The 26266-nt window shown below is 46.9% G+C and overlaps 1 protein-coding gene across 2 annotated transcripts in view; it reads left to right on the top strand.

Annotated features, from left to right (window-relative positions):
• PAFAH2 (platelet activating factor acetylhydrolase 2) overlaps positions 1-26266 on the top strand; it is a 59877-nt gene that overhangs the window by 15647 nt on the left and 17964 nt on the right. The window contains exons 2-5 of one of the 2 annotated variants that reach the window (XM_080654029.1): positions 9944-10006; positions 20470-20606; positions 21574-21727; positions 22499-22595. In XM_080654029.1, the coding sequence (XP_080510155.1) occupies positions 20517-20606; positions 21574-21727; positions 22499-22595 (341 nt within the window). In that variant the 5' untranslated portion in view covers positions 9944-10006; positions 20470-20516. Of the gene's footprint in view, positions 1-9943; positions 10007-12693; positions 12743-20469; positions 20607-21573; positions 21728-22498; positions 22596-26266 lie in introns of those variants that run through there. The other variant, XM_080654028.1, reaches the window with a different exon arrangement.

Below are 26266 nucleotides of genomic sequence, written 5' to 3'. Positions count from 1 at the left end.
TCTGTGCTTCTGCTTCCTCATCTGTAAAATGCCGGTAATAGCTTCTTTCTCAAAGGCTTGCTTTTGAGAATTAAATGAGACAATGCCAGGCACAGAGCAGGCACCTAACAAATGGTACCCTTTGTTCCTCCTCAGTCCAGAGGGAGGTGAGCTGTCTTGTCCAAGGGACACTAAGCTTCCATCTGGGCTAGATCAGGACCAGGTCCCCCCCCCCCCCCCCCCGCACCCATGTTCTTCCTGCCGCTCCTCCATCTTGGTTCAGAAAGAAGACACTTAGAGCTCTAGGAGGCAGTCACCATGGAACCCATCTGTTGCTTCTTTGCTGCTGCTTGTTCCTCCAGCTCTGAGCTGTCTGGGTGTCTCACTGCAAAATTAACCAGTGCAGGGGCCTCCGGGGTCTCAGCTCACTTCTTGATCACAGATAAGTCCAAACTGTGGTCCCCAGGGGGCATCATCAAACAAGCCCCCAAGGTCATGGCTCCCTATGGATTCAGGCCCAGACGTTTTATAGGTCTGAGAACTAAGATGCTAATTTGTAGAAAACAGATATCCAAGAGTGATACAAATGATTTCTGACCAGTGGAGATTATAGGTTATAACCCAAAGGTCATAGGTCACGCACTGTAGGGCGTTTGGGGCTGGAATCTGACTAGCAATCTTCCAGTGTTCTCTATGCTTCATTGATCATACCTGTCAGTCCTCTGAACTAGCTTTATCATCCTGCTAGTTTCCTCATGATTAAGTGAAATACAACTTTAACTTGTGCTCATGATGCGTTTGTCTGATAATTTTTAAAAACATTCAGGTGAGTATAATTTGGTAACTCACTGGAGCCTCATGTTCCTCCTCTGTAAAATGGGGAATTCAAAGGAGGAGCTGACAAATTTGCTGACCCTGCACCAGGCACTACTGAGTTCTTGAGATCCATGAATTCATTTAAGCTTCACAGCAAAACTGCAGGGGCGGGATGGTGACTATTCTCCCCTTCTACAGGTGAGGTGAGTGAGGCTCAGAGAGGTGAAGTGATTGCCCCAAAGCTACACAGCCAGTGAGAAACAAAGTCTATATTTGAGCCACTGCATCACAGGGGCTAATTCCTGCTTCTGTGGGGCTGGCTGAATGAGAAAACAGGTGGGAAAGTGCTTGGCAAGCTAGATAGGTGTGCTCACATGTAAATAGTTACAGACGGCCCAAGGCAACCTCCTAACCAGACACAGCTAGACATGGCCCAGATCTGGGCTCCCCTCCTATAGGGTGCGTTTCTGTTGTCTGAGGTGAGTAGGCATCGCTGGTCCAGCCCCTCACACACAGGACAGCATCCCTGCCTGAACCTGCAGAACAGTTTCAGCCCTAGCCTCCCTTTGGGGCCTGAATTGCTGAGACAGATGTCTGGTGGACAGCAGGCCAGGTAGAATCAATTTCAAACCCTGATCTTGAAGTTATTCTGTCCCATCCTCCTGACCGTTTAGATCCTCCTGAATTAGATCTTCTCTGAAGGCTCCAGAAGCCATGCCCAGCCTCCTCGAAGTTTCCGGACCCTCCCAAGCAAACCACACGCTTACAACTTCACCTCAGCCCTGGGGGCCCAGGGGTTAATTAGTGGGGCCAGCTGAGGAACGTTTAGGAGTAGGCAGATAATTATCAGCCTGCTTTCCAAAGCAGAGGCAGAAGATTGATTTCTCCCTCCTCCCTCCCTGGAGATGCCACTTGGCAGAGAAAACACAGCTTTCTGCTGGCTCTCTGAGGAGCTACCCAGCTGAGAGGTGGGAGCTGAGAGGAGGTGCAGGGGGCTCAGTCCCATTTCTCTTGAAGTCTGGGCTCCACCTTGGGAGCCTGGCCCCTCATTTAATCCTCAAAACTACCAGAAGTACTAGGTGCTCTTTTTTCTTGGGGGAGTAGAGAGAGGGGAGAGAGAGAGAGAGAGAGACAGAGAGAGAGAGAGAGAGAGAGAGAGAGATTTGTTGTTCCACTTATTTATGCATTCATTGGTTGCTTCTTGAATCCCCTGACAGGATCAAACCCACAACCTTGGTGTATCAGGATGATGCTCTAATCCAGGCGTCCTCAAACTACGGCCCGCGGGCCACATATGGCCCGCCAAGGACATTTATCCAGCCCGCCGGGTGCTGCTGCCTGTGTGCTTAGCAGCCGACTCGTCCCGGGCCCGCAGTGTGCATAGGAATTTGTTCATAGTTTTTTTTTAAACTATAGTCCGGCCCTCCAACGGTCTGAGGGACAATGAACTGGCCCCCTGTTTAAAAAGTTTGAGGACCCCTGCGTAATCTAACCAACTGAGCTACTAGGTGAGGGGGCAAGGTGCTCTTAACTGTGTCTCCAGATTGGGGAAGGGCCCAGCCGGCAGTGTGGTTCAGTGATTGAGCATTGACCTTGAACCAGGAGGTCACGGTCCGATTCTGGTCAGGACACATGCCGGGTTGTGGGCTTGATTCCCAGTGGGGGCCGTGCAGGAGGCAGCCAATCAATGATTCTCTCTCATCATTGATGTTTCTATTTCTCTCTCCCTCTCCTTCCCTCTCTAAAATCAATACAAATATATTTTTGTGAAAACAGATTGGGGGAGGGAGATGCAGAGAGGTGAAATCACATGTCGAGGGTAACCCAGCTAGTTGGTGGTAGACCAAGCCATGGTCTGTCTGACATCAGACCTGCCAGACTTCCTACTTTACCTTGTGGAAGAAAAGGCTGCCGATTTGTGGAGTCTCTACTATGTGCCAGGCACTATGTTGGACACTTCACTCCTTCCTCTAATCCGGAAGTAGCATTTCCTAGAATCCCTTTACTCTGCCATTAACATCCGAAGAGTGAGAGAGTACAGTCCGTAACTGGGGGAGGAAACACAGGAGCGAATCCCAGAAAGAAGAGATGGGCCTCAAGTTGCCATGTGTAATCCAACCAGTGTCCTCATCAGAGGCCCATGAGGTCCTGTCGGTTTCACCTCCAAACTGCCCCATGCCTCAGAGCCCACTGAAATTACTCACACTAGCCAATCCTAAGCCTGCTTGCCCTGCCCCATCCCTTCTTACCATGGACACCACAATAAAGACTCTGGCCCAAGGTTCCCTCTTATTTTCTCTGCCCCCCTGACCAACCCGGTGCTTCCCCATGTGGCCCCCTGCAGCATGGTGTGACTCCTCCCCTTAGGACCTGCGAGTATTGCGAACTGTCTTTTCAATGGCAGTTGTCCCTGTTCCCATCATACCTGAATAATAATAAAATCTATATTTTAAAACACACTCCCCAGTGGTTTCCATCATACAGAATAAAAACCAGGCTTCTTTCCACAGCCTAGAAGGCCCTCCAGGGTCTGGCCCCTGCCTGCCCTCCAGACCTTGTCTCCTTCCCTCTCCCCGCCTCCTCCAGCCCCACCGCCTTCTCTCTGTTTCTCAGACCTCAGGACCTGGCTGTTCCCTCTCCAAGGCACGTGCTTCTCCCAGAGCCCAGTATCGTGGCTCCGTATTGACACCCAGGGCTCAGTTTACATGTCTTCTTCTCAGAGAAGCCTGCTCTGAGCGCTCACCATCCAGGAACAATAACAGCTGGCAGCTCCTGGGTGTTTTCCATGTGTCAGGCACCCTCTTATATACTTCCCATTGTTCACTCTTTGAATCCTCACCACAACCCTGTGAGGTAGGTATTGGTATTATTATTTCCAGAAACAATAATAAGAAGCTGAGGCTCAGAGAGGGTAAGTGATGGGACCAATGTTCCACAGCTGAGAGGCGGGAGAGCTGGGATGCAAACCCATCAGCTCATTTCGCATCCACACTCTGAATCATTACACCGGATCTCCTGGGGCCGAGTAAGTTTAAAGATAATTATTCTTTCATTTATTTTTAAAAATGTTTTCATTGATTTCAGAGGGAGGAAGGGAGAGGGAGAGAGAGTGAAACATCAATGATGAGAGGGAATCATCGATTGGCTGCCTCCTGCATGCCCTCCTATTGGGGATTCAAGCCCGAAACCCAGGCATGTGCCCTGACCAGGAATCCAACCTTGACTTTCTGGTTAGTAGATCAATGCTCAACCACCGAGCCACACAGGCTGGGCTAAAATAATTATTATTTTATTACATTGTATTGAACAGAGGCTGAATTCCACCCACCCATTTTCTCTAACCGAATTGGACTCCTTTATGCAAATCACTCACTGCCCCCTTATCATCTTACACCAATTTACCCGACTGACTTGGACCCTGAAGGCATTTGTGTTTGCAACCCCTGCTCTGGGTGCCTCTTACACATTCCCTCATTCTTTTAACCCCCTGTGCCAGGTGAAAGGTTAACATGGTGGTCCAGGGGCAGGCTAAGTAGCCATCTCAGATGGTGGATAAAGGAAAATTGAATTTATTTAAGGAAAGGGGGTGGGGGATGGGACACCCAAAGGGGAGGGCTGCACAGCACCGAGCCAAGGAGACACTGGGTGGATGAGGGCAGCACCAGCAGCTGGAGTTTCACCCACTCACTGACCGGAAGTTCTTGTGGTCCGTGGGCCTGGGGGCTGAGGCAGTGAGCTTGGAATGCAGATGGAATGTGGATGTGCAACCAGGTGTCCTGAGGACGGTTTCAGTTCCTTGCATGGTCTGACTCCTGATGTCCAGCACGTTTTTCCTGGTCTTTGTTCTTCTGTGGCAGGAAGCCCTTAAGGATCGCCTTGCCCTAGAGTCCTAGCTCCAGGCTCCGTGCTAGGCCCGCTGAGATGAATCAGATGGCATCTGTGCCCTCAAGGAGCCCATGGCCATGAGGGGAGGCGGACCTGCACACAGTTGTTCCACTGCACTGTTACGTAAGCGATGGTGGAAATGTCAGTGCGTATTAGGGATTTAGCCAGGAAGGATTTCTCAGAAAAAGTGTCAGCTCTGCCGGGTTTGCAGGACGGACAGAAAGCAGACAGGAAAGATGCAGCACAAACTAATGCACGGCTGAGTGCTTCACGTGTGGGGACCGGCCTGTCACTTCGGGTGAGAAGGAGTGACTCTAACTGGCTGTCTTGAAGGCGTCCTGGGCTTCTGATAAGGGTGCAGCCTTCGCCACGGAGGCTGAAAGCAGTCTGAGGAGGATTTTAAGCTGGGGCTGATGCCGTGTTGTCGGTAAGGGTTCTCCCCTCACACCTTCCTCATTTTCCCAAACCTACTGAGAACTTGGTGCCTGCCAGGCTAGCTCCTGTTCTGCAGGCTGGGAGCTGTTCCAGGCATTTGATGGGATTGATGATAACAAGGCTGGGAGCCAGGAAAAAAAGTATAAGAGTGGGAATTCAGGCCTTCCTTGGCTTCTGGGCTTCCCCGAACTGGCTCGGCCTCCAAGAATCATTTTTGATGAGAGATTCTGGGAAGCAGGCCATTGCCAAGGCCAAGTAAACTCCTGAAGGAATGGAAGAAGCCCAAAAGTAGAAAGAGTAATGGCCTCACCAGTTTCCCCTCCTAAGTGGGGGTGGGCCGGATGTCCTGTCCCTCCCTGTGTAGGAAGCCCCCTCAGCCTGGACTCCTTCCTCTGGGCTCCAAAGTCCCTACTCCTCCCAGCTAGGGCTCTGGAGACTGCCTTGGGGGAGGGGATGTCCCCTCAGTTGTAAAGTTAGACCTGACGGCAGGGGAGGGGGTAGGGGGGTGGTGGGGGGGTGGTGGGGTGGGGGTGAATGTTGGAGCAACCTCAGAGACTCTCATTCCTATCCTCTTCCTCCAGCCAGGCATCAAGGTGTGTAGTGTAGTAGGCAGTTGGACAGACATGAGCAGAGCAAGGGCAATGGGCCAGGTACAGGTCACCAGGGTGGAAAGACCCAGGTGCCTAGCAATGGACAATCAGTTGTAGGGTGGGACCTTACCCCAGGGTGACTTTTCCTCCCCTAGCATATCGCTGGTCACACAGTTTGGACCCCCTGACCTTTCCTTAGCGATAACATCTATACCTCAGTTGTATCCTAGCACCACACCTGTTAGATCTGAATTGATACCCTTTCTCCTGGGAAACTGACCTTTAGATTATTTCTTTTTTTTTTTAAAGCAACTGTTTTTTATTTTTATATGTTTTATTGATTTTTTACAGAGAGAAAGGGAGAGGGATAGAGAGTTAGAAACTTCGATGAGAGAGAAACATCGATAGCTGCCTCCTGCACACCCCCTACTGGGGATGTGCCCGCAACCAAGGTACATGCCCTTGACCGGAATCGAACCTGGGACCCTTCAGTCTGCAGGCCGACGCTCTATCCACTGAGCCAAACCGGTTAGGGCTGACCTTTAGATCATTTCATAACCAACATTCCCTTTTGCTTAGACCACATTCCGTTTGCTAAGACCATTATCTTTCCGCTCAGGAATTGCCCAGGATCAGGACCCGCGGAAAAAGCCCACCTAGAGTCCTTTAAAGCTTCTAGCCTGACCAGCCAGAGTGGCTCAGTGGTTGAGCATCAATCTATGAACCAGGAGGTCACAGTTCAATTCCTGGTCATGCCCGGGTTGTGGGCTGGATCCCCAGTGTGGGGCGTGCAGAAGGCAGCCAATCAATGATTCTCTCTCATCATTGATGTTTCTGTCTCTCTCCCCCTCTCCCTTCTTCTCTGAAATAATAAAAAAAACAACAACATTAAACAAAACAAAACAAAAAAACAAACCTCTGACTGCCTGGTCCCTGGCGGCTGGCACCATTTTGGGGCTCAGCCCATCTGGTTTTCCAGAAGACCTAATACAGTGGTCGGCAAACTCATCAGTCAACAGAGCCAAATATCAACAGTACAACGATTGAAATTTCTTTTGAGAGCCAAATTTTTTAAACTTAAACTTCTTCTAACACCACTTCTTCAAAATAGACTCGCCCAGGCCGTGGTATTTTGTGGAAGAGCCACACTCAAGGGGCCAAAGAGCCGCATGTGGCTCGCGAGCCGCAGTTTGCCGACCACGGCTCTATCCCTTCTCCTTTCCCCTCCCCTCCCCTGCCCAGGAGCTTACCATTAGTTTCCTCACTCCCAAGCTCCAAGGGCCCTTCCTTTACCGCTATAACTCATTTCCTAAATCCATTTCCTCCAGGAATTACTTCTACCTCTATGATTTACCGAAGAAATGTTCTCTTACAATTTGGGTCTTAGCTCTGAATTCTTTCCTAGCCAGAACCCAAGTACCGAGGTTGCTGAACCCAGGTTTGGTCTGACCCCACTGGTCAGACACCTGACGCCGTTCCTGCCACCTACAACAGTGGCAGACAGGTAAATCTGGGTGTATTTTTTAAAAAATATATATATATATTATTGATTTTTTTACAGAGAGGAAGGGAGAGGGATAGAGAGTTAGAAACATCGATCAGCTGCCTCCTGCACACCTCCTACTGGGGATGTGCCTGAAACCAAGGTACATGCCCTTGACCGGAATTGAACCTGGGATCTTTCAGTCTGTAGGCCGACGCTCTATCCACTGAGCCAAACAGGTCAGGGCTGGGTTTTGATTCTGGCTTTGCCAGTCATTAACTCTGAGACCTTGTGTAAGTCACCTGGCTTCTGTGAGCCTTGGTTTCCTGACCTACGAACTGGGAATGACATTACTGATGTCTCAAAATTATTGTGCCTACTGAATGAGACCAGTATGCTAAGCACATGGTACAAACACGATTCTAACCAGTGCTGGACACTGGCCGCTAGAATTCATCATGTGGAGGTTGGCAGGGAGATAGTGAAGGTGGACACTGGATGGACCACAATGGCTTCCTCACATGTGTCGCCATTGGAGATAGCACTTGCAAAGGCATGGAGGGGTGACAGGACGTGCTAGGTTTGAGAATGTTACACCCCCAAGCCTAGTGCAAGGAGCGGCTGAGAATAAGGAGACGGAAGAATATGAAACCAGACAACCAAAGGGTCTGAGCCAATTAAGCAGAGACAAGATTGAATCATATGTGAGCGTTTATTCCAATAACGCCGGCAGCATGGGAGAGCGGCAGGTCACCCACAAAAACCTGTCTCCACTGCTTTCCCCCCTAAACCCGCTGCTTATATTGGGTAGAACAAAGATTACATGGGAAAGCATGGAAAAGGAGTAAGATTGGGTTTAATGGTCACAGATTACAGGCAATGTGGGCTGGAGGCAGGCAGACTCCATTGTTTGGGCAACAAGGTGGTTAATCTTTCCATGATAATAGGCAGTTCTAGGATGAGAATGGACCACATTCCAAGGTTGACTTCCAGGTCCAAGGTTGACTCCCAGGTCCTGGGGGCGCACATCTCCCAGCCAGGTTAGAATGTCCTTTCTTTAACCAACACAAGGCAATCATGTTAACAGAGCATGATTAATATTTCCCATAACCATAGCCAGCCCCCAATATTCTGTTTCTGCCCCTAACAAATTTCACAGAGACAGGGTTGAATCATATATGAGCGTTTATTCCAATACTGCCGGCAGTATCATCCACAAAAATCTGCTCTGCAGCACCCCCATAAGCCAGCTGCTTATATAAGGCAGGACAAAGATTCCATGGGGAAGCAGGGATTTCAGGCATGGAGAAGTAGGCTATGCAGGCTGGGGTGGAACTCCATTGTTTGGGCAACTAGAGTGTTAACCTTTCCATGATATTAGGCAGTTCTTGACTGAGAATGGACCGTATTCCAAGGTTGACTCCCAGGTCCTGGGGGGGTACAACTCCCAGCTAGGTTAGGATGTCCTTTCTTTAACCAGAACAAGGCAATCATGTTAACAGAGCATGATTAATATTTCCCATAACCATAGCCAGCCCCCAATATTCTGTTTCTGCCCCTAACACAACCACCCTCTACCCTCATATAAGAGACTCTCGCTTCTTACTAAGGGCTGCTGTAACCTCAGTCGTCTTCCCTCCTTCAAGATAAGAATCACTCAAATCCCCAGTCAGAGAATTACCTCCACTTCCTGACAGCATCCAATCCAGAGCAAAGCCCTGCTTCTTTAAAGCCTCCCTGAAATCATCTAACAAAAGCCCAAGTCCTGTAAGTCCTTCCGGCACCCTCTTTTCCAGATGCCCCCACAGTTCCCCATCGTGTGTATTCTGCCTCCCTGGAGTGAGTATCCAACTTATTCAATTACAGGTGTGTCTCCAGTGGTCTTTGACAGGAATGGCATTGACACAGGTATCAGACATTGATGGATCATTGAGCATAAAATATTATTGTCAAAAGTTATGAGACGTTGTTCCCCCAAACTAGTTGATGATGACAGAGAGAAAGAAAAACAGTGGTTTTCTCTGGGAGTGAGGATGAGTGGTTATAAGCTGAGAAGGGACATGAAGCCACCGTTCAGGGTATTGGAAATGGTCTACCTTTTGAAGTAGATGATGATGACATCAAAACTTTAAAAGCGGTTAAGCTGTACACATAATATTAATGCACTTTACACACTTTTATGCTTTGTCTAAAAGAAGTGTCTGCCAACTTCAGCAAGTAGAGGGGTGTTAACCAAAAACAAGGTTTAAGTTGTAATAAAGAATAAAAAGTGTTTCTTTGAGCATAGGAAGAATGGTAATGCGGTCGGTCTACAGATTCGGGTAGCAACCTAAATTGTGCTCCAAAGGGAACAAAGATAGGCAGGGTTTATAAAGGGCAAAACCATCAGTGCTCTTCTGATTCTGGTGCCCCATGTAAATGAAGGGTGTTGGCTAGGTCAGTTAGAATTGGTTACACCCATTATGTAAATGAATGATGCAGGTTGTCAAAATGGGTTGGTTCCTTTCAAGGTGAAGAATGCTTATAGTCTGGTCACCATGAGGAGGAGGCAAGGTCCATATACATCCTTGTAGCAATCATTGACCCAGATGTTTGTCTTGGCCTTGAGCTGAGTGTAGCAACATGTCGGCAACTTAACAAAAATTCCAAGAACTGAGACATGAGACATGCATAGGCCTCACCTTCTTAATGATCTCCCGACTCCTTAGTGACTCTCTTAGCAATGCTTATTCTATTTTATTTTCTCCATTATCAGGAGGAGAAGAGGAAATCCAAAGCTCGTCACTCAAACACCAACTGAAAATCACTTAGCTACAAGGTAAAGGCCAGAGTGGGATTGTGGCTGACTAGAAGGGGACCTGGGACCATTGTAAGATGAGATCTGTGGTGAAAAGGCTGGAAAATCAACCATTTGCTGAACACTCAAAAGCATTTGGGTGTTAATCCCAGAAGAGACTAGATTGGAAGGAAATGCAATTGGAACTCAAGTATTTTATTTTGCAACAGAAAATAGTTTGGGCCCTACGCAGGTCTTCCTAACAGTGACAAAAGAGGTAAAGGAAGCTGTGACATCCCTGTTTCTGGGAAGTTTAAAACTCAACCAGCAGATGTCCCCAGTGTGGCCTGGTCTAGAGCAGGAGACAAGAAATGACCTCCAGCTGCCCCTGTCATGCCTGGGAATCCGTTAGCCATGAGTGTTCTGGACCAGCAGCAGAACACCGATTAATTAGCCAAAGGGAGCCACGCTCTGCTCTGCACTAAGCTTTTTATGTTCGGCCATCAACCACAGCTTTAATTAAACCCGGGGCTTAATTACCACAGTGCAGTCTGCCATCACTCTCTCCTGATGACTTTATCTTGGATCCTGGAAGGATGGTGGTGACGACAGTGTATCAGGAGGAGAGATGAGCCTAAAGAAGCCTAAAGCACAGACTCTGAACACTGGTGATTTGAGGGCCCACGGGGTGGGCAGGTGGAAGGATCAGCTCTAGGACCCAGCACCTGACCTCAAGTTGCTCATAATTTATTGCAGAGTTAAAGCTTCCTACCTAGGAGATGGCACAGGGCAATATGAAATAAGCCCCCAAATGAGAGGCACACACCAATATCCCAGCAACTGAGAGGGAGCAGAGACCCTTTGGGACTGGAGGGATCAGGGAAGCTTCCTGGAGAGAAAGTGAAAACCTAGAGGAATTTTCAGGGAAGAACAGGATTATACAAGGCAGCAGGCAGGGCAATGTACCTAGTGGAGGGAAGAGCATGAGTGTGGAAGTAACAATGAGAACCTGATTCATCTTGAGAATGATGAGGAGGGAAGTGTAGCTGGAAACAGAGCAGAGCAGAAGAGAAGGGGTTCCTGTGAAAGATGAGCATGAGCATCACTTTTGGAGAAGGTGGGGGACAGGTTGGGGAAGGCCTTGAATGCCAGGCTAAGAAGTTGGGCCCTCATTCAGTAGGTAGTGGGAAGCCATTGAAAGTTTTGAGCCGCTTGAATGATCCAACTGTCTTTTTGTTTTAACTTTATTTATTTTTACAATATTTTTGAAAGTACATGTTGTTGTTTTTTAAACATGTTTTTATTGGTTTTTAGAGAGAGAGAAATATCGATGAGAGAGAAACATCAGCGATTGGCTGCCTCCTGCACACCACCTACTGTGGATTGAGCTCCCATGAGCCCTGACCGGGAATCAAACCCGTGACTTCTTGGTTCATGAGTTGACGTTCAACCATTGAGCCACACTGGCTGGGCTTAACTATTTTTACAGATGTCCTCTTTCCCCCACCAAATTTCTTATGAAAGCTTACAAGACTCTTGAGGATGTGGTCCTGCCTATTCCTCAGGTCTCTCTCTCTCTCTCTCTCTCTCTCTCTCTCTCTCCATTTTATCCCTCACATTGTGTTCCAGCGGAGTGTAAAACGTTCTTCCCGCTCCTTGTATTCCTAAATTCTATTCCTTCAGTTTTCAATTTTAACTTCTAAGATCTCTAAGAAGCCTTGCTGACTTCATTTCCCCTTGGGAAGGCACCACCTTTCAAGGCTCCACAACCCGCCGAGTTTCCCCATTCCAGTACATATCACTGTTGTAATTATTTATTTGTTGGAATCCTCTGCTAGACTGTGAGTTCTTTTGAGGCTGCGGATGGCATATTGCTCACCAGTGTGTGCCTAAGTACCAGCACAGAGCCAGGTGAGGGAGGATGGAGGGGCTGGGGCACAGGAGGACCCGTGATCTCTCACGTTTCTCCTGTTCCTGGAGGACAATGGAAAGTTACTAAAGTCAACAGATAAAGGTTGGTAGGAAATGCGCACTTCACCTGAATGATCAGTCTCTCTCTCTTTTTTTTAATATATATATTTTTATTGATTTTTTACAGAGAGGAAGGGAGAGGGATAGAGAGTTAGAAACATCGATGAGAAAGAAACATCGATCAGCTGCCTCCTGCACACTCCCCACCGGGTATGTGCCCGCAACCAAGGTACATGCCCTTGACCGGAATCGAACCTGGGACCCTTGAGTCCGCAGGCCGACGCTCTATCCACTGAGCCAAACCCGTTAGGTAAATGATCAGTCTCTTATTCTCACAGGCAAACAAAGCTGGGGCGGGGGGGAAACGAAACAAGTTCCCACCTCCCTAAAAATAAAGGGAAGCCACGCTATTTCTTGGCACGCCTGGGAATTATTGAAGGAACAGTGAGGCTGACTGTTGTTAATAGGACTACATGCAGAAACCTCCGCTCGAGCCTTGTCACCGTGGAGGTGGCTCCTTGACCACCAGGGGGAGGCATTGCATCGCATCGCGGGCCTTGGGCGGTTTCTCCCAACGACAAAGGGCCGCGTAGAACTATGGGAAGTGTAGTCCTAGGGTAGAAATGCGCGATCTTGCGCGGTGCACCACGGGAATTATAGTTCGGGATAGAGAGTCGGGAAATGCTTTTAAGTACCAATGTTGAGTTCTAGAAACTACAACTACCACAGGGCCATGAGCTCCTGGGCAGTTTCTCGGTTCCGTCGAAGTGACCGTCTGGGCTGCTTCTGAGAGGTCAACTTGACTGGGTAAGTTTGAGAGGGGGAAGCTCCTATTCTGAACGGAGGTGTCTGCAGACCTTTTCACATCCCAGCCCGGTATGGTGCTCTTCGCCTCATCCCAGGAACTTCATATTAACCTCTCCTCCTTTCTGGCTCCTGTTCAGACGCCTCCAGCAGCCACCCACACCCTAACTCTCCCGCTGTCTTCTCCAGCCGTCACTCCCGGCGCCCCTGGAACTCCACTCAGCGCTCTCGTCTTAGGACCCAGCCCCCCACAACCCCACCCTCAGCCCACAGCTTCACCTCTCCGAAACCTGGACTTCATGCGCCACACCTGTGTGCTTCACTATTGCCCTCACTTTGCTGTTTCTCATGGTCGGCAAACTGCGGCTCGCGAGCCACATGCGGCTCTTTGGCCCCTTGAGTGTGGCTCTTCCACAAAATACCACGGCCTGGGCGAGTCTATTTTGAAGAAGTGGCGTTAGAAGAAGTTTAAGTTTAAAAAATTTGGCTCTCAAAAGAAATTTCAATCGTTGTACTGTTGATATTTGGCTCTGTTGACTGATGAGTTTGCCGACCACTGTCAGAAGGCTCGCCATTACTTTTCAGTCCCGGGAAAGCCCAGCAGGACTGGAAGTTCGCAGATCCGGGTTCCAGTCCATCTCTGCAGCTCACTCGCTGAGGGACCTTGGGCAAACCGTCCTTCTCTGGGACTCACTTTCTCCATCTACCAAATGGAGATGACAGTTGCGCTATCGCTCTTGGGATGAGGCCGTGTTGTGCAGCCAATGAGCTAGTATGTGTGAAGGCGCTATGAAAGCTGTAAAGCCTCCGCAAGCGAGGGAGATTATTTTTATTAGAATGATTAATTCTCTGGAACAATCTTATCTTGGCTCCTTTTTTAGCTCTGCCCCCTTGTTGCTCAAGCCTGTCCCCTGAGTGCTTGGTGTCTCTAAGCGCAGGATGATATTTCCTCACTTCCTCCAGAGACCAAAGGTCAGACTAATGAGCTCTAAGTCTCCAGAGAGCTTTCCCTGAAAGGCAGCTCCAAAGAAGTGCTTATCTTGGACTCTGTCCTGAAATAGTCAGAGATGTGAAGTCCACACAGCTGGCGGAGGGAGGCTTCTGCTCACTGGAAACGGGGCCAGGCAGGAGATGGACAGTGCGGCATAAGCCTCATCCCTTCTCTCTCGGTTCTTCTGAGCCTGTTCTGTAGATTGTGGCTTTGGCAGGGCTGTCTCAGGCGGGAAAAGGCTGGGAGGGAAGAATGCATTTTGCCTAAGACTTTAATCCAGAAAAATTAGAGACCTTAGTTTGGAATGATAAAAGAGAGACATAGCATTGTTAATGAATTCCTAACATTTTATGAGCACTTAAAATGTACCAGGCCCGATGCAATATTAATTTAAAAAATATTTTTATTGACTTCAGAGAGGAAGGGAGAGGGAGAGAGAGATAGAAGCATCAATTTTGAGAGAGAATCACTGATCGGCTGCCTCCTGCACGCCTCCTGCTGGGGATTGAGCCTGCAACCTGGGCATGTGCTCTTGACCGGAATCGAACCCGGGACCCTTCAATCCGCAGACCGATGCTCTATCCACTGAGCAAGACTGGCTAGGGCTCAATATGAATTTTTTAATTTAAGTTTTACTGTGCCCCCATTTTACATATAAGGAACTTTGGCTCAAAGTTCATGTGGTTATAATGATAGAGTTACCATTTATGGTTATAGTGCCTTCTACATATTATTTACATATATTTGATTTACATATATTATTTAATTTAATCCTCATCTACAACTTTATGAGTGATTATTATTTCTATCATGTCGTTAAATTATCAGAGGCCTAGAATTTAAGGAACTTGTTCAAGATTACACAGCCAATTAAGTGGCAGAGGTGGAATTCAAACTTCACCAAAGCCTTCCTTTCCTCACTATAACATAGAGCCTTACTTTTAGATAAAAAGAGATTAAAAAATTGAGAGGGTTTAAAACAAAGCCTCATAAAGGGACATTTTTTTGGGTCCCTAATATATTGAGAAAGCATGAAGAAAGGTGGTTTGGCCTGAAAAGAAGTACAAAACAATCTTTACCTCTGTAGTATATCTGATGAGATAAGGCATACGTATGTAAAAAATTAAATAGCATTTATTGGATAAATAGATTATTAAGGCCTATTATTGCAGGGCATTACATTAAGCCTATTGACTAGCACGAATATGTTTCTGGTGGCTATGGGATTAAACCAAGTGAAATCATAGTAATCAATTCATTAATTTGAAAATGAACTGGAACACTCAGGTACACGTGTCTGAATAAAAGAAAAATCCTGTGTGCCATCTGAACCGGAGATTCTGAAACCTTGCTGATCAGAAACACTTGGAAACTTTTAAAAATTACCTGACCTCTGGGAATGGGGGCCCTAAAATCTCTGTATTTGAAGAGTGATTCCCAGATGGTTATGATGATAGTTCAGGAACCTCTGATCTAGATTCTACTTGGGCCACTTGTAGGCACGTCTCTGATAGAAAACTGCTAAAATAAGTACTAATGTAAGAACTGTCATAAGGCAGCCTGTGATTGGTTACCAGGGGGGCTGCAGACAGTGCCTAGACTTGAGAGGAGGGAAGGTTGTAAGGACTTGGGGAAGCTTCAGAGAGACCAGGGATTTCATGGGCCTTGACGAATGGGGCAGGTTTGAAAGGGCAGAGAGCCTTCTAGGCACCACCATGAATTGTTTAGATAAAGTGAGCAATAGAAGATAGAGACACCTAGGCTAGTTTCCTTGGAAAATCCTGTAGCAATTACTAGAAATGACTGGATGCTCTTTGTGGATGTTTCTCAGGCAAAATTTGCAAGTCAGATTGGATTTTTCCATCTCCCCATTCTACTTGAGCCCAGAGAATGCAGAATCATTTTTATGTTAGTTTCACTGTGCCCAATTAGCTTCTTTATTTTTTATTTTTTAAAATGTTTTTTATTGATTTTTTAGAAAGAGAGGAAGGGAGAGAGAAACATCATCGTTCACCTGCCTCCTGCATGCCCACTACAGGGAATCAAGCTTGCAACCTGGGTATGTGCCCTGACCAGGAATCGAACCGGTGACATCTTGTTCCTGGATTAATGCTCAACCACTGAGCTATACTGGCCCGGCTAGTTTTTATTTCCAAACTTAATCTAGTTGATAACCTAACCCCAGAACTTTCCAGGAACCCCAAAGGATTCTACCCTCCTGGTTAGCTACTTGTAAGTCCACTCATTCGGATTCCAATCCCAAGCACTGTTCTCTGTGGGGTAAGACCAAAATCTCTTCCCATAAGAAGCTGCTGTCATTCTACCCAATTCTGAAACCTGACTCATAGTTGGCTCTTCCTTCTCCCTTGACTCCCCAAATCCACTCAGTTGCCAACGCTTATTTCTACTTTTCAGTCAATCAATAGATATTTCCTGGATACTTTCTAAGAGCCAAGTACTACACTAGGTGCTTTAAATGCATTATGTCGTTTATCCCCATAGCAACCCTATGAAGATGGATAGTATTCTCATTGTACAGATGGGGAATCAGGCTTAGAGAGATCGGATAACTTGCCCAAGGTAAGAAAGCTAGGCAGCAAAGGAACGAGGGCTCAAACTTGGGTTTTTTCAGACTTCATCTCTCTCACATCTACATCCTCATTTCCAGAGTTGATTCCAACTCCTCAATCTTGAGGGACTGCTTCCCTCCAGATCTGATCACACCATCCATTTCTCACTTGGCATCCATTACTCATTCCTCGTTTTTCCTGTGTGCATTCTTACCTCTGTGCTTTTGCTCACACTTTTTCTACCTGAAAGTTAACTTTTTCCACCATTCCCTCCACTCCTGAGCTAAAGGAGCTCTCTTTCTGAAAACTCCTGCACTGTTTATCTGACCCTCTTTTATGGCAGTTATAACTTTCTGCTGCTTCATTGTCATGTGGGTGGCATGTGTCTTGTGCCCTTGGTAGGTCTTCCGTTTGTATGCCCTCAACAACAAGGGGAAAGGTCATGTCTTAGACTAAGCAGCACACATTCAATTTCACTGGCTCCATCCACTCATTGCATCAGTCATTTCTGAAGTATGTAGTTATAGTCCATTCCTACATGTGCCCCATCTGGCCTGGGGATCAAACCTGCAACCAGGTACACTGCCCTTAGCTCAGCTTCTTAAAAAGAATTGGGTTTACTTTTAAATTTGCTTCAGAGAAAGGACATCTGTAGTAGAAAGGAAGTCATTTTTTATATTCCAAAGTTAAATAGATTGACACTAGGATTATTGGTTGTTTGGGGTTTTCCACTGGACCAGACAGTTGGCAATCAGGAGATCTATGTGTGATAACAGTTCTGCTTGTGACCTTGAACTGCTCACTTAACCAAGTTGGACCTTGATTTCTTCATCAGGAAAGCACATGTAGATTACTGGGCCGGTGGGGAGGTGGGGGAGGGCGAAGATGATTGTGAGGAGGATTGATGAAAATTATCTCTAAGGTCTCCTCTTCTTCTTCTTTTTTGTTGTTGTTGTTAATCCTCACCCAAGGAAATTTTTTCCATTGACTTTTAAAAAAATATAATTTTTATTGATTTCAGAGAGGAAGGGAAAGGGAGAGAGAGATAGAAATATCAGTGATGAGAATCATTAATCGGTTGCCTTCTGCATGCCCCCTATTGGGGATCGAGCCCGCAACCTGGGCATGTGCCCAGGACCCTTCAGGCTGATGCTCTATCCACTGAGCAAAACCAGATAGAGCTCCATTGACTTTTAGAGAGAATGGATGAGAAGGAGGGAGTGGTGGGGGGGGCGGCGGGAGAAAGAGAGAGAGAAACAGAAACATTGATGTAAGAGAGACACATTGATTGGTTGCCTCCTGTGCGCGCCCCATCTGGCCTGGGGATTAAACCTGCAACCCAGGTACATGCCCTTGACTTGGAATTGAACCCATGATCCTTTGGTGCATGGGCCAACGCTCTAACTACTAAGCAACACCTGCCAGGGATAAGGTCTCTTATTGCTTTGACTTGAACTTTCTTTTCTTTTTTTTTTTTTAAATATATTTTATTGATATTTCACAGAGAGGAAGGGAGAGGGATAGAAAGCCAGAAACATCGATGAGAGAGAAACATCGATCAGCTGCCTCCTGCACACCTCCCACTGAGGATGTGCCCGCAACCAAGATACATGCCCCTGACCGGAATCGAACCCGGGACCCCTCAGTCCACAGGCCGACGCTCTATCCACTGAGCCAAACCGGTTTCGGCTCTTTTCTTTTCTTTTTTTTTTTTTTTATGACTTGACCTTTCTGATCCATCTCAGAGCATCTTAAAAAAAGCAGAGTAATGTAATGATTAAAAATGTGGGCTTAGGGCCCGACTGGCATTGTTCAGTGGATGAGCTTCAACCTTTGTGAACCAGGAGGTCACGGTTAGATTCCTGGTCAAGGGCACATGCCTGGGTTGCAGGCTCGATCCCCAGTTTGGGGTGTGCAGGAGGCAGCTATTCAATGATTCTCTCTTATCATTGATGTTTGTATTTCTCTTTCCCTCCGTTTCTGAAATTAATAAAAATATATAATAAACAAGCAAACAAATAAGTAAAATAAAGAGGTGTGGGCTTAGGACTGGACTCAATGTATCAGTTTAAATGTGTGTGTTTTTAATTGATTTCAGAGAGAAGAAGAGAGAGGGAGAGAGAATCATCCATCACCTGCCTCCTGCACACCCCCTACTGGGGATAGAGCCCAAAACCTAGGCATGTGCCCTGACTGGGAATCCAACCGTGACCTTCTGGTTCATGGGTTGATGCTCAACCACTGTGCCACACTGGCTGGGTGTCAGTGTATCAGTTTAGATGCTTTTGGTTCAAGCAATAGAAATCTAAACTCAGTTGGTTTAAACAAAAAAGGGGATTTATTGACTTATTGTAACTGGAAAGTCTAGGATTGGGTCAGGCTTCAGGTGTAGTCTAATCCAGCGATTCCTAATGCCTGCACAAATGTGACTATTTCTCTGATTCTCTTAGCTCTCATCCTCTACAGGTAGCTTCATCCTCAAGGTAGCAAAGTGGCCACAACAGCCAGTTCAAGGCTTCATATCTGCACATCACTCTAGTTCAAAACAAGGACTTTTCCACCTTTCACCATCAAACCAAAGTCCTGGGCTTTACTCTGATTGGATCAACTTATGTGACCAGGAGATACCTGGGCTGATTGGCTCAGGTCAATTAAGGCCCAACTCTAGAGGTTAGGGATAAGTCAGCCACAACCAGATCCCGAAGCTACTGTGTAAGAGGGCAAGAAAGAATGAATATTGAGAGTCTGACGATCCTTTCCACAGTTACAGCCATATTACCCATGATCAAATTCTGGTTTTGCTATCTGTATGTTCTTGGATAAATTACCCAACTTTATCATGCATCATTTTCTTCATCTGTAAGATGAGATAACAGTATCTCAGAGGATTGTTGAAAGGATTCAGTTAAATAATTCATGTAAAGCATTTAGTGTAGCTCCTGGCACAGAGTAAGTGTAATGATGATGGTGCTGGTGGTGATGAGATTGAAGAGGGACAGGGAGCAATGGCATTGGCCCCAATGCAGAAGCAGCCAAGTTACAGGAATGTCTTCTAGGCAGAAGCGTGCGCAGTTGCCACATTGAAGGCTCCCATTTGAACTACTTCCCTCATCATACTCTTTCCTATTTCTGCCCCATTTTGCTCTTTTATTATGTCCTGTCTAGAAATGCTTTTTTTTTTCTTCCCTGCCTCTACGTCTTCCTCATGTTTCAAGTCCCAGCATAAGTGCCACCTTTATAGCTAATAGTTTAGGTCAGCGATTCTGTAAATATACAGTTGGCCCTTGAACAATGCAGGGTGATTAAGGCTACCAACCTCTCATGCAATCAAAATTCATGCACAGCTTTGACTCCCTCAAACTCAATTACTGTTGTGCCTCAGTATCTTCAGGGAATTGGTTCCAGGACCCTAGCCCCTTCCCCAGGGACACCAAGATCTGTAGATGCTTAAGTCTCTTATACAAAATGGTGTAAAACAATGCACACAGTCAGCCCTCCCATCTGCAGATTCCCAAGCACAGATAGAAAATGTGTTTAGTCTGCGGTTGCTTGAATCTGAGGATGGAGGGTCGACTGTATATTTATTGAAAAAAAAAAATCCAGGTTTAAGCGGACCTGTGTGGTTCAAACCCATGTTGTTCGAGGGTCAACTGTTTAACATGAGCAGGATCAGTAAGGGTTGAGAGCTCAGGTCTGGGTTAGACTGACCTGTGTTTTGCCACCTGTAAGCAGTATGACTTGGGCACATTATTTAACTTCTCTCTGCCTTATTTTCCTCATCTCTAAAATAGGGTCTTGGTAATTAAGTACCTTCTTCAGATGTTTGTTGAGGGAATGAAATGATGTAGTATATGTAAATATCTTAGTTCAATGCTGACACAGTAAATAATATGTCTAAGTAGTTATTATTCTTTGCCTCATGAGGACAAGGTTTGTGTTAAATTCTCTGCAGCAATTACGTCTCCTTACCACCCCTCCCCCATTAAAAGTAACAACAGAATCTTAGCAAAGGCAGTGTAGCAAAGCAGATGATGTGAAAGATTGAAAGAGCCACACTGGCAGGGAGATGGGGTGATAAGGAGGATGGTCGGGGGTGGCAGATGACACGCGTAAGCGACAGGAAGCTAAGAGGGAACCAACGAGAGCTTGTTCTGTGTTCCACTCTCCAGCATCAAGGTCAGCACTGCCCAAGTCGTTGGATTCAACTGGTGATGAGATGGGGGCCAACCAATCCGTGGGCTTTCCACCTGTCACAGGACCTCACCTCGTGGGCTGCGGGGATGTGATGGAGGGCCAGAGTCCCCAGGTAAGTGTCTGCAGTTCCATCCCTGGGCACCTACACTGCTTCTACCTGCAGTGTGACTTATTGATAGCCATTCTGATGGTGCAATTCCAGGGCCGGGGAGGAAACTGGGTTAGAGCTGGTCTGGATTCAGTTATAGAGCCCCCAAGTCTGTCCTCCCGGCATTTTTCTTTCCTTTCAATGAGGAACCTCTCAGTAGAGATGGACCTCTCAGTAGAGTTCTTTTTCCAGCTAGGAAGCAAGGGGGCTCTGGCTTCAACGGCAGCTCTCAGATCCTTCCTTCCGTCTTGAGAGCAGATGCCTAATCCTGGAAAGGTTTCTGATCTCCTACTAATCTGAGTGTCTGAGAGGAGATTAGTGGACCGTTTGCCATTGGCCTATGACTCCCAACCTGGATGGGAAGACAGTCCCTTCTTCTCCTCTCCTGCCTTTATTTATTTTCCCCTGCTGCTTTGGTTCCAGATTTTTCCTCTAAGAGTTCCTAGGTCCTTCTCTGCTGGCCCTTGGACTCCCCTCTCTCTTGTGAGAGGCACACGCTTCCTGGTAACCTCTTCCTGCTGTGTAAGAGGAGTGTGCTGCTGCTTCTGAAGGGCCAGCCTGGAGGTGACCCATCAATGCCACCCCATTCAGCATGTGGGCTAATTTCTCACCCCTGGGGTTCATCCAGGCCTGGGCTCAGGGCCAGATTTAAATCTTTCAATGTCCCAAGCACTGAAAATACTTTGGTGCCCCCAGATATAATTCAAAATACAGTTGGCTATTTGAAATAACATAAGCCTTATGTGTATTCTAAAAATAAAATTGCTTCTTTCTGGGTTTTCTGAATGCAAAATTCAGGTATATGAATTGAAGCTCAAGTTTTCCCATCTTGGTGTTTTGCTCTTGCCCCAAACACCTGCTGAGTGTGTTTGGGAAATCTAGTGGTGCTTGGGCCTCTAGCTGTGAGCAGCTGCTCTCTTCTTTCCTACAGGGGAGCTTCTTCCGACTCTTCTACCCCTGCCAGGAGTCAGAGGAGACCATGGAGCAGCCCCTGTGGATTCCCCGCTACGAGTACTGCACTGGCCTAGCCGACTACCTGCAGTTTAATAAACGCTGGGGGGGTTTGCTCTTCAACCTGGCTGTGGGTAAGAGTTGGCCTCACCCCTAGATGCTTTCCCAGCTTCTTGGTTATGTTCCTAGGAAATCGCCAGGTAGACACAGTACCTTACAGCTTGCTTTGTCCAGCACTTTTGTAGTGGGACATCCATTAGCCAGCATGGTGTGGAGAGCTGGAAGAGGATTATATAATAAGAGCTTTTATAGAGTTAGATTGTCCTGGATTTGCGTCCAGACGTTATCATTTACTAGCTGTAGGGCTTGGGCAAGTTATGTAACCTGCCTGAATACCTGCCTTTGCAGGTTCTAGTCTGGGGTGTATGTAAAGCCTCTAGAGCAGGGCCTGGGACAGAATGTGTTCCATAAATGGTGGCTATTACTCATTTATTCGGCATGTAATTCCCACTCTGCCAGCTGTGTAGATCAAAGAAACATGCCTAACTGCCAAAGAGCATACTGTCTCCCACAGTTCCCCCTCCAGCTCTCTCCTCCTCTCGGAGGGTCACACTGAATCACCCACTTCCCCTAGTGACCCCACCACTAGGAACTCTACCCACTGCCTTGGCATCTCAGGGATTTACCCCCCTTTCTTCCCATTTGGATTTATCTTCCCATTTTCTATTGTGTTCATGCTGTCCAGGGAACACAGAAAATGTGAGTGGTTACCCTGGGCTACTCAGGGGTACATGATAGTCCTCCAGAAAGGAGGGACATGTGCTCCACACATGCCTATGCCCAGGCTGCCCTTGGGATTACAGCTTTGAGGCATCCAGAGATTCTATAGCCCCTGTCTCTGCTAGGATCTTGTCGCCTGCCTGTTAGCTGGAATGGCCCCTTTAAGACAAAGGACTCTGGATACCCTTTGATCATCTTCTCCCACGGCCTGGGAGCTTTCAGGTAAGAGCCTTTTCCCCTTAAACCTTGTCATGTTCCTTGCCTGGTGACAGCTGTTGAGACTTATTCTCAAAGGGCAGAGAAACAGACATTTCCATCTGCCAGCTGTCTTACCTACCATCTGCCTCATTCCCTGGCCTGGGGTCCACCTTCTCTCAAAGTCCTTTCCGAAGTTCCTTTCACCTGATGGAGCCTTTCAGCAGGCTTCACACCCTTCACTTCTCAAGTTCCAGCATTTATAGAAGTTAATACTTCTGGTTTTCTTCCAACATAACAGCACAGACATATTAGAAGGAGTTTGAGCTTTATAGTCAGACTAGAGGCCCGGTGCACAAAATTCGTGCACAGGGGTGGGGGGGAGTGTCCCTCAGCCTGGCCTGCACTCTCTCCAATCTGGGATTCCTCTTATAATCTAGAACCACTGGCTCCTAAGCACTCACCTGCCTGCCTGCCTGATGCCCCTAACTGCTCTCCTGCCTGCCTGATGCCCCTAACTGCTCCACTGCTGGACTGATGGCCCTAACTGCTCTCCCCTCCTTGTCTGATCCCCCTAACTGCCCATCTGCTCTCCCTTCCTCTCCATGCCTTCAGACCCCAGTGCAGGAGTGCTGAGAGCTCTACGCCAAGGCCCCGTCCCCATCCTGACACCCCCGCTCCGGGCTGGGCAGCGCCACAGGCCTGCACATGCCTCCGCCGGGGTGGGGGGCGCCCCCTGCAGCAGCCTCATGTCCCAGTGGCTCAAGTCCCGCCCCGTCCCCACCCACCAGCTCCTGTGTGCACGCAGCCTGTTGAACGGTCATGACTGGGACACCGTTAAGACCAATTAGCATATTACCATATTTCCTCTTTATATATATATAGATTATATATATAGATAGTCACTTATTCAACATATGTTGAACGATGACTGCACTGAATGAGAGAGGCTCACTTCCTGCCCTCGTGGAGCTCTCAGCCTCACCTCCAAGTCTTAGCCAGACCACCTGTGCTCTGTGTGAGCTTGGGCAGCTGTAGAACTCCGAGCCTAGGTTTCTTCACCTGTCAAATGGAGACAGATGCTGCTCCCACAGGGCACTGTGAGGATTCAGTTGGACTGACTAGTAGGAGCACACACACAGTTCTCCTCATTCTAGCTGGAGGAACATGGGCTGGTGAACTGTAGGGTCCCTGTTACCAGGCTTCAGAGACTCTTTAGTATTTGTAAGCTCCATGAAGACAGAGACTATGTCTGTCTTCTCTCTCTCCCAGTGCCTAGGGCAGTACCTGGACAGTAGTTGTTTCCCAGTAAATACTTATTGAATGAATACAACGGCTATGATTTTCTAGGTTCTCATTTAGAAAATATCTGTTGAGCACCTGCTCTGTGCCAGCCTCTTGGTGTGAGAGGAAGGTGGGACATACAGATATAAAAACAAGGAATTCACATTCACTAGAGGAGCCTGAATATGAACTCACATGGCTATAGCCTATGGCAAGAAGTGGAGAGTTGATGTGAGATGAGGGTAGAAAGACAAGTAGATGGTTTTCCATATTGCTTTCTTGGTCAATAAATTAGTATCTGCTGTGTGCCAGGACCTATGCTGGGATTGGGTACTCAGTAGTGAATAAGATAGAGTACCTGCCCTCAGAAAGATAGTCTAGTGGGGAAAGAAGCTAAGAAGCATTCTCTCTCACGTTCACAGGTATTTTATATAGTCAGCAGGAAAGCACATGACTTTGGAGAGTGATCTTCTTGGTCTCAATCTATATTGAGACTTCACACCCCAGTAGACCTGTGAGCTCGTTATAAATAAATACTCTTCATTAACCAGAGCAAAATTCCAAGGAAAGGGGAGGGAAAGGGACATGGTTTCCGTTCGTAGTTTCTGTGGTTGATTCAAGCTCTGAAACCCTTCCCACGTTCCATAGACTCATGGTTTCCCATCCCAGGGCAGGGTATGTGCTTTAAACGCTACTTAACCATTTGCAATTGTGCCATTGTCTCCTTTGGTTTCCACACAGTCCTTTGGGGCAGGCAGGGGAGGGTGCATGTTTTACAGAAGAGCGGACAGGCTCTGAAAGGCATACTTGACAAACTGACCTCCCTGAATCAGTTAGGATATGGGGAAATTGTACTTAACAGAAACCCCCAAATAATAGTGACCTAAACGACACTGATTTCTTTTGCAGATAAAAGACAGCTAGAAGTAGACGGCTGATAGGGTAGTTCCATGCAGTTATCAGAGAAGCAGACTTCTTTTATCGTCTTGCTCTGCCATGGTGGCTTCCATTTATGAAGATATCGCATGACCCGTGGTGGTTGTTTTAGCTCTAGCCATTACATCCATATTCCAGGCAATAGGAAGGGAGTACTCTTCTTTTTGAGATTTCCTGAAGTATAACACAACTGCTTGCATCCCATTGACTAGAGCTGCTATGTCCACTGTAATAGCTTGTAGCCACAGATGGCTATTGAACATTTGAGATATGGTTGGTCCAAAATGAGATGTGCTGTAAATGTAAAATATACACTGAATTTCAAAGATTTCGTATTTTTAAAAATAATAAAACACCGCATTATTTTTTTTAAAATATATTTTATTGATATTTTACAGAGAGAGGAAGGGAGAGGGATAGAGAGCCAGAAACATCGATTAGAGAGAAACATCGATCAGCTGCCTCCTGCACACCTCCCACTGGGGATGTGCCCGCAACCAAGGCACATGCCCTTGACCGGAATCGAACCCGGGACCCTTCAGTCCGCAGGCCGACACTCTATCCACTGAGCCAGACTGGTTTCGGCGGCATTATTTTTTAATTTAAAAAATGTTTTTATTGATTTCAGAGAGGAAGGAAGAGGGGGAGAGAGAGATAGAAACATCAATGATGAGAGAGAATCATTGACTGGCTGCCTCCTGCATGCCCACTACTGGGGATCGAGCCCACAACCCGGGCATGTGCCCTTGACCAGAATCGAACCCGGGACCTTTCAGTCCACAGGCTGATGTTCTGTCCACTGAGTCAAACTGGCTAGGGCTTTAAATTTTGATTATATGTTGAAGTGATCATGTTTGGCTGCGTTGGGTTACATATATTATTAAAATTAATTCTACCTGTTTCTTTTTACTTTTAAAAATATATCTATTAGAAAAATTTTAATTACTCAGGGTAGTATTATATTTCTTTTGGTTTTTAATATTTTTTTTAATTGATTTCAGAGAGGAAGGGAGAGGATAGAAACATCAATGATGAGAGAATCATTGATTGGCTGCCTCCTGCCTGCCCCACACCTGGGATCCAGCCCATAACCTGGGCATATGGCCTGACCAGAATGGAAATTGAACCATGACCTCCTGGTTCATAGGTCAACGCTCAACCACTGAGCCACGCCAACTGGGACAGTATTATATTTCTTTTGCTGGACTAGAATTTAATCACATAAAAACCTGGTTGTAAAGGAGGCTGGGAAATGTCTTATTTTGATGGCATGACAGTGTCTTTAGCTGGACATTAGATTATTTTATCAAGGAGGAAGAAAGTATTTGGAGTGGGCAGTTAGCAAATGTCTGCCATATTCTTTTTTTCTGTAAAGCTGGAGAACAGACAAAAATTCCACATGCTAAATCACAGATGCAGATTTGCATATTAAAGAAATAGCCAGAGTCCCTGTCCTCAAGGTGCTTACCAACTAATTT

The sequence above is a fragment of the Plecotus auritus genome, assembly GCF_963455305.1.
Source record: "Plecotus auritus genome assembly, chromosome: 2".
NCBI lineage: Eukaryota > Metazoa > Chordata > Mammalia > Chiroptera > Vespertilionidae > Plecotus > Plecotus auritus.
Note: the sequence above shows the minus strand (reverse complement) of the source record. Positions and strands in the feature narration are given on the sequence as shown.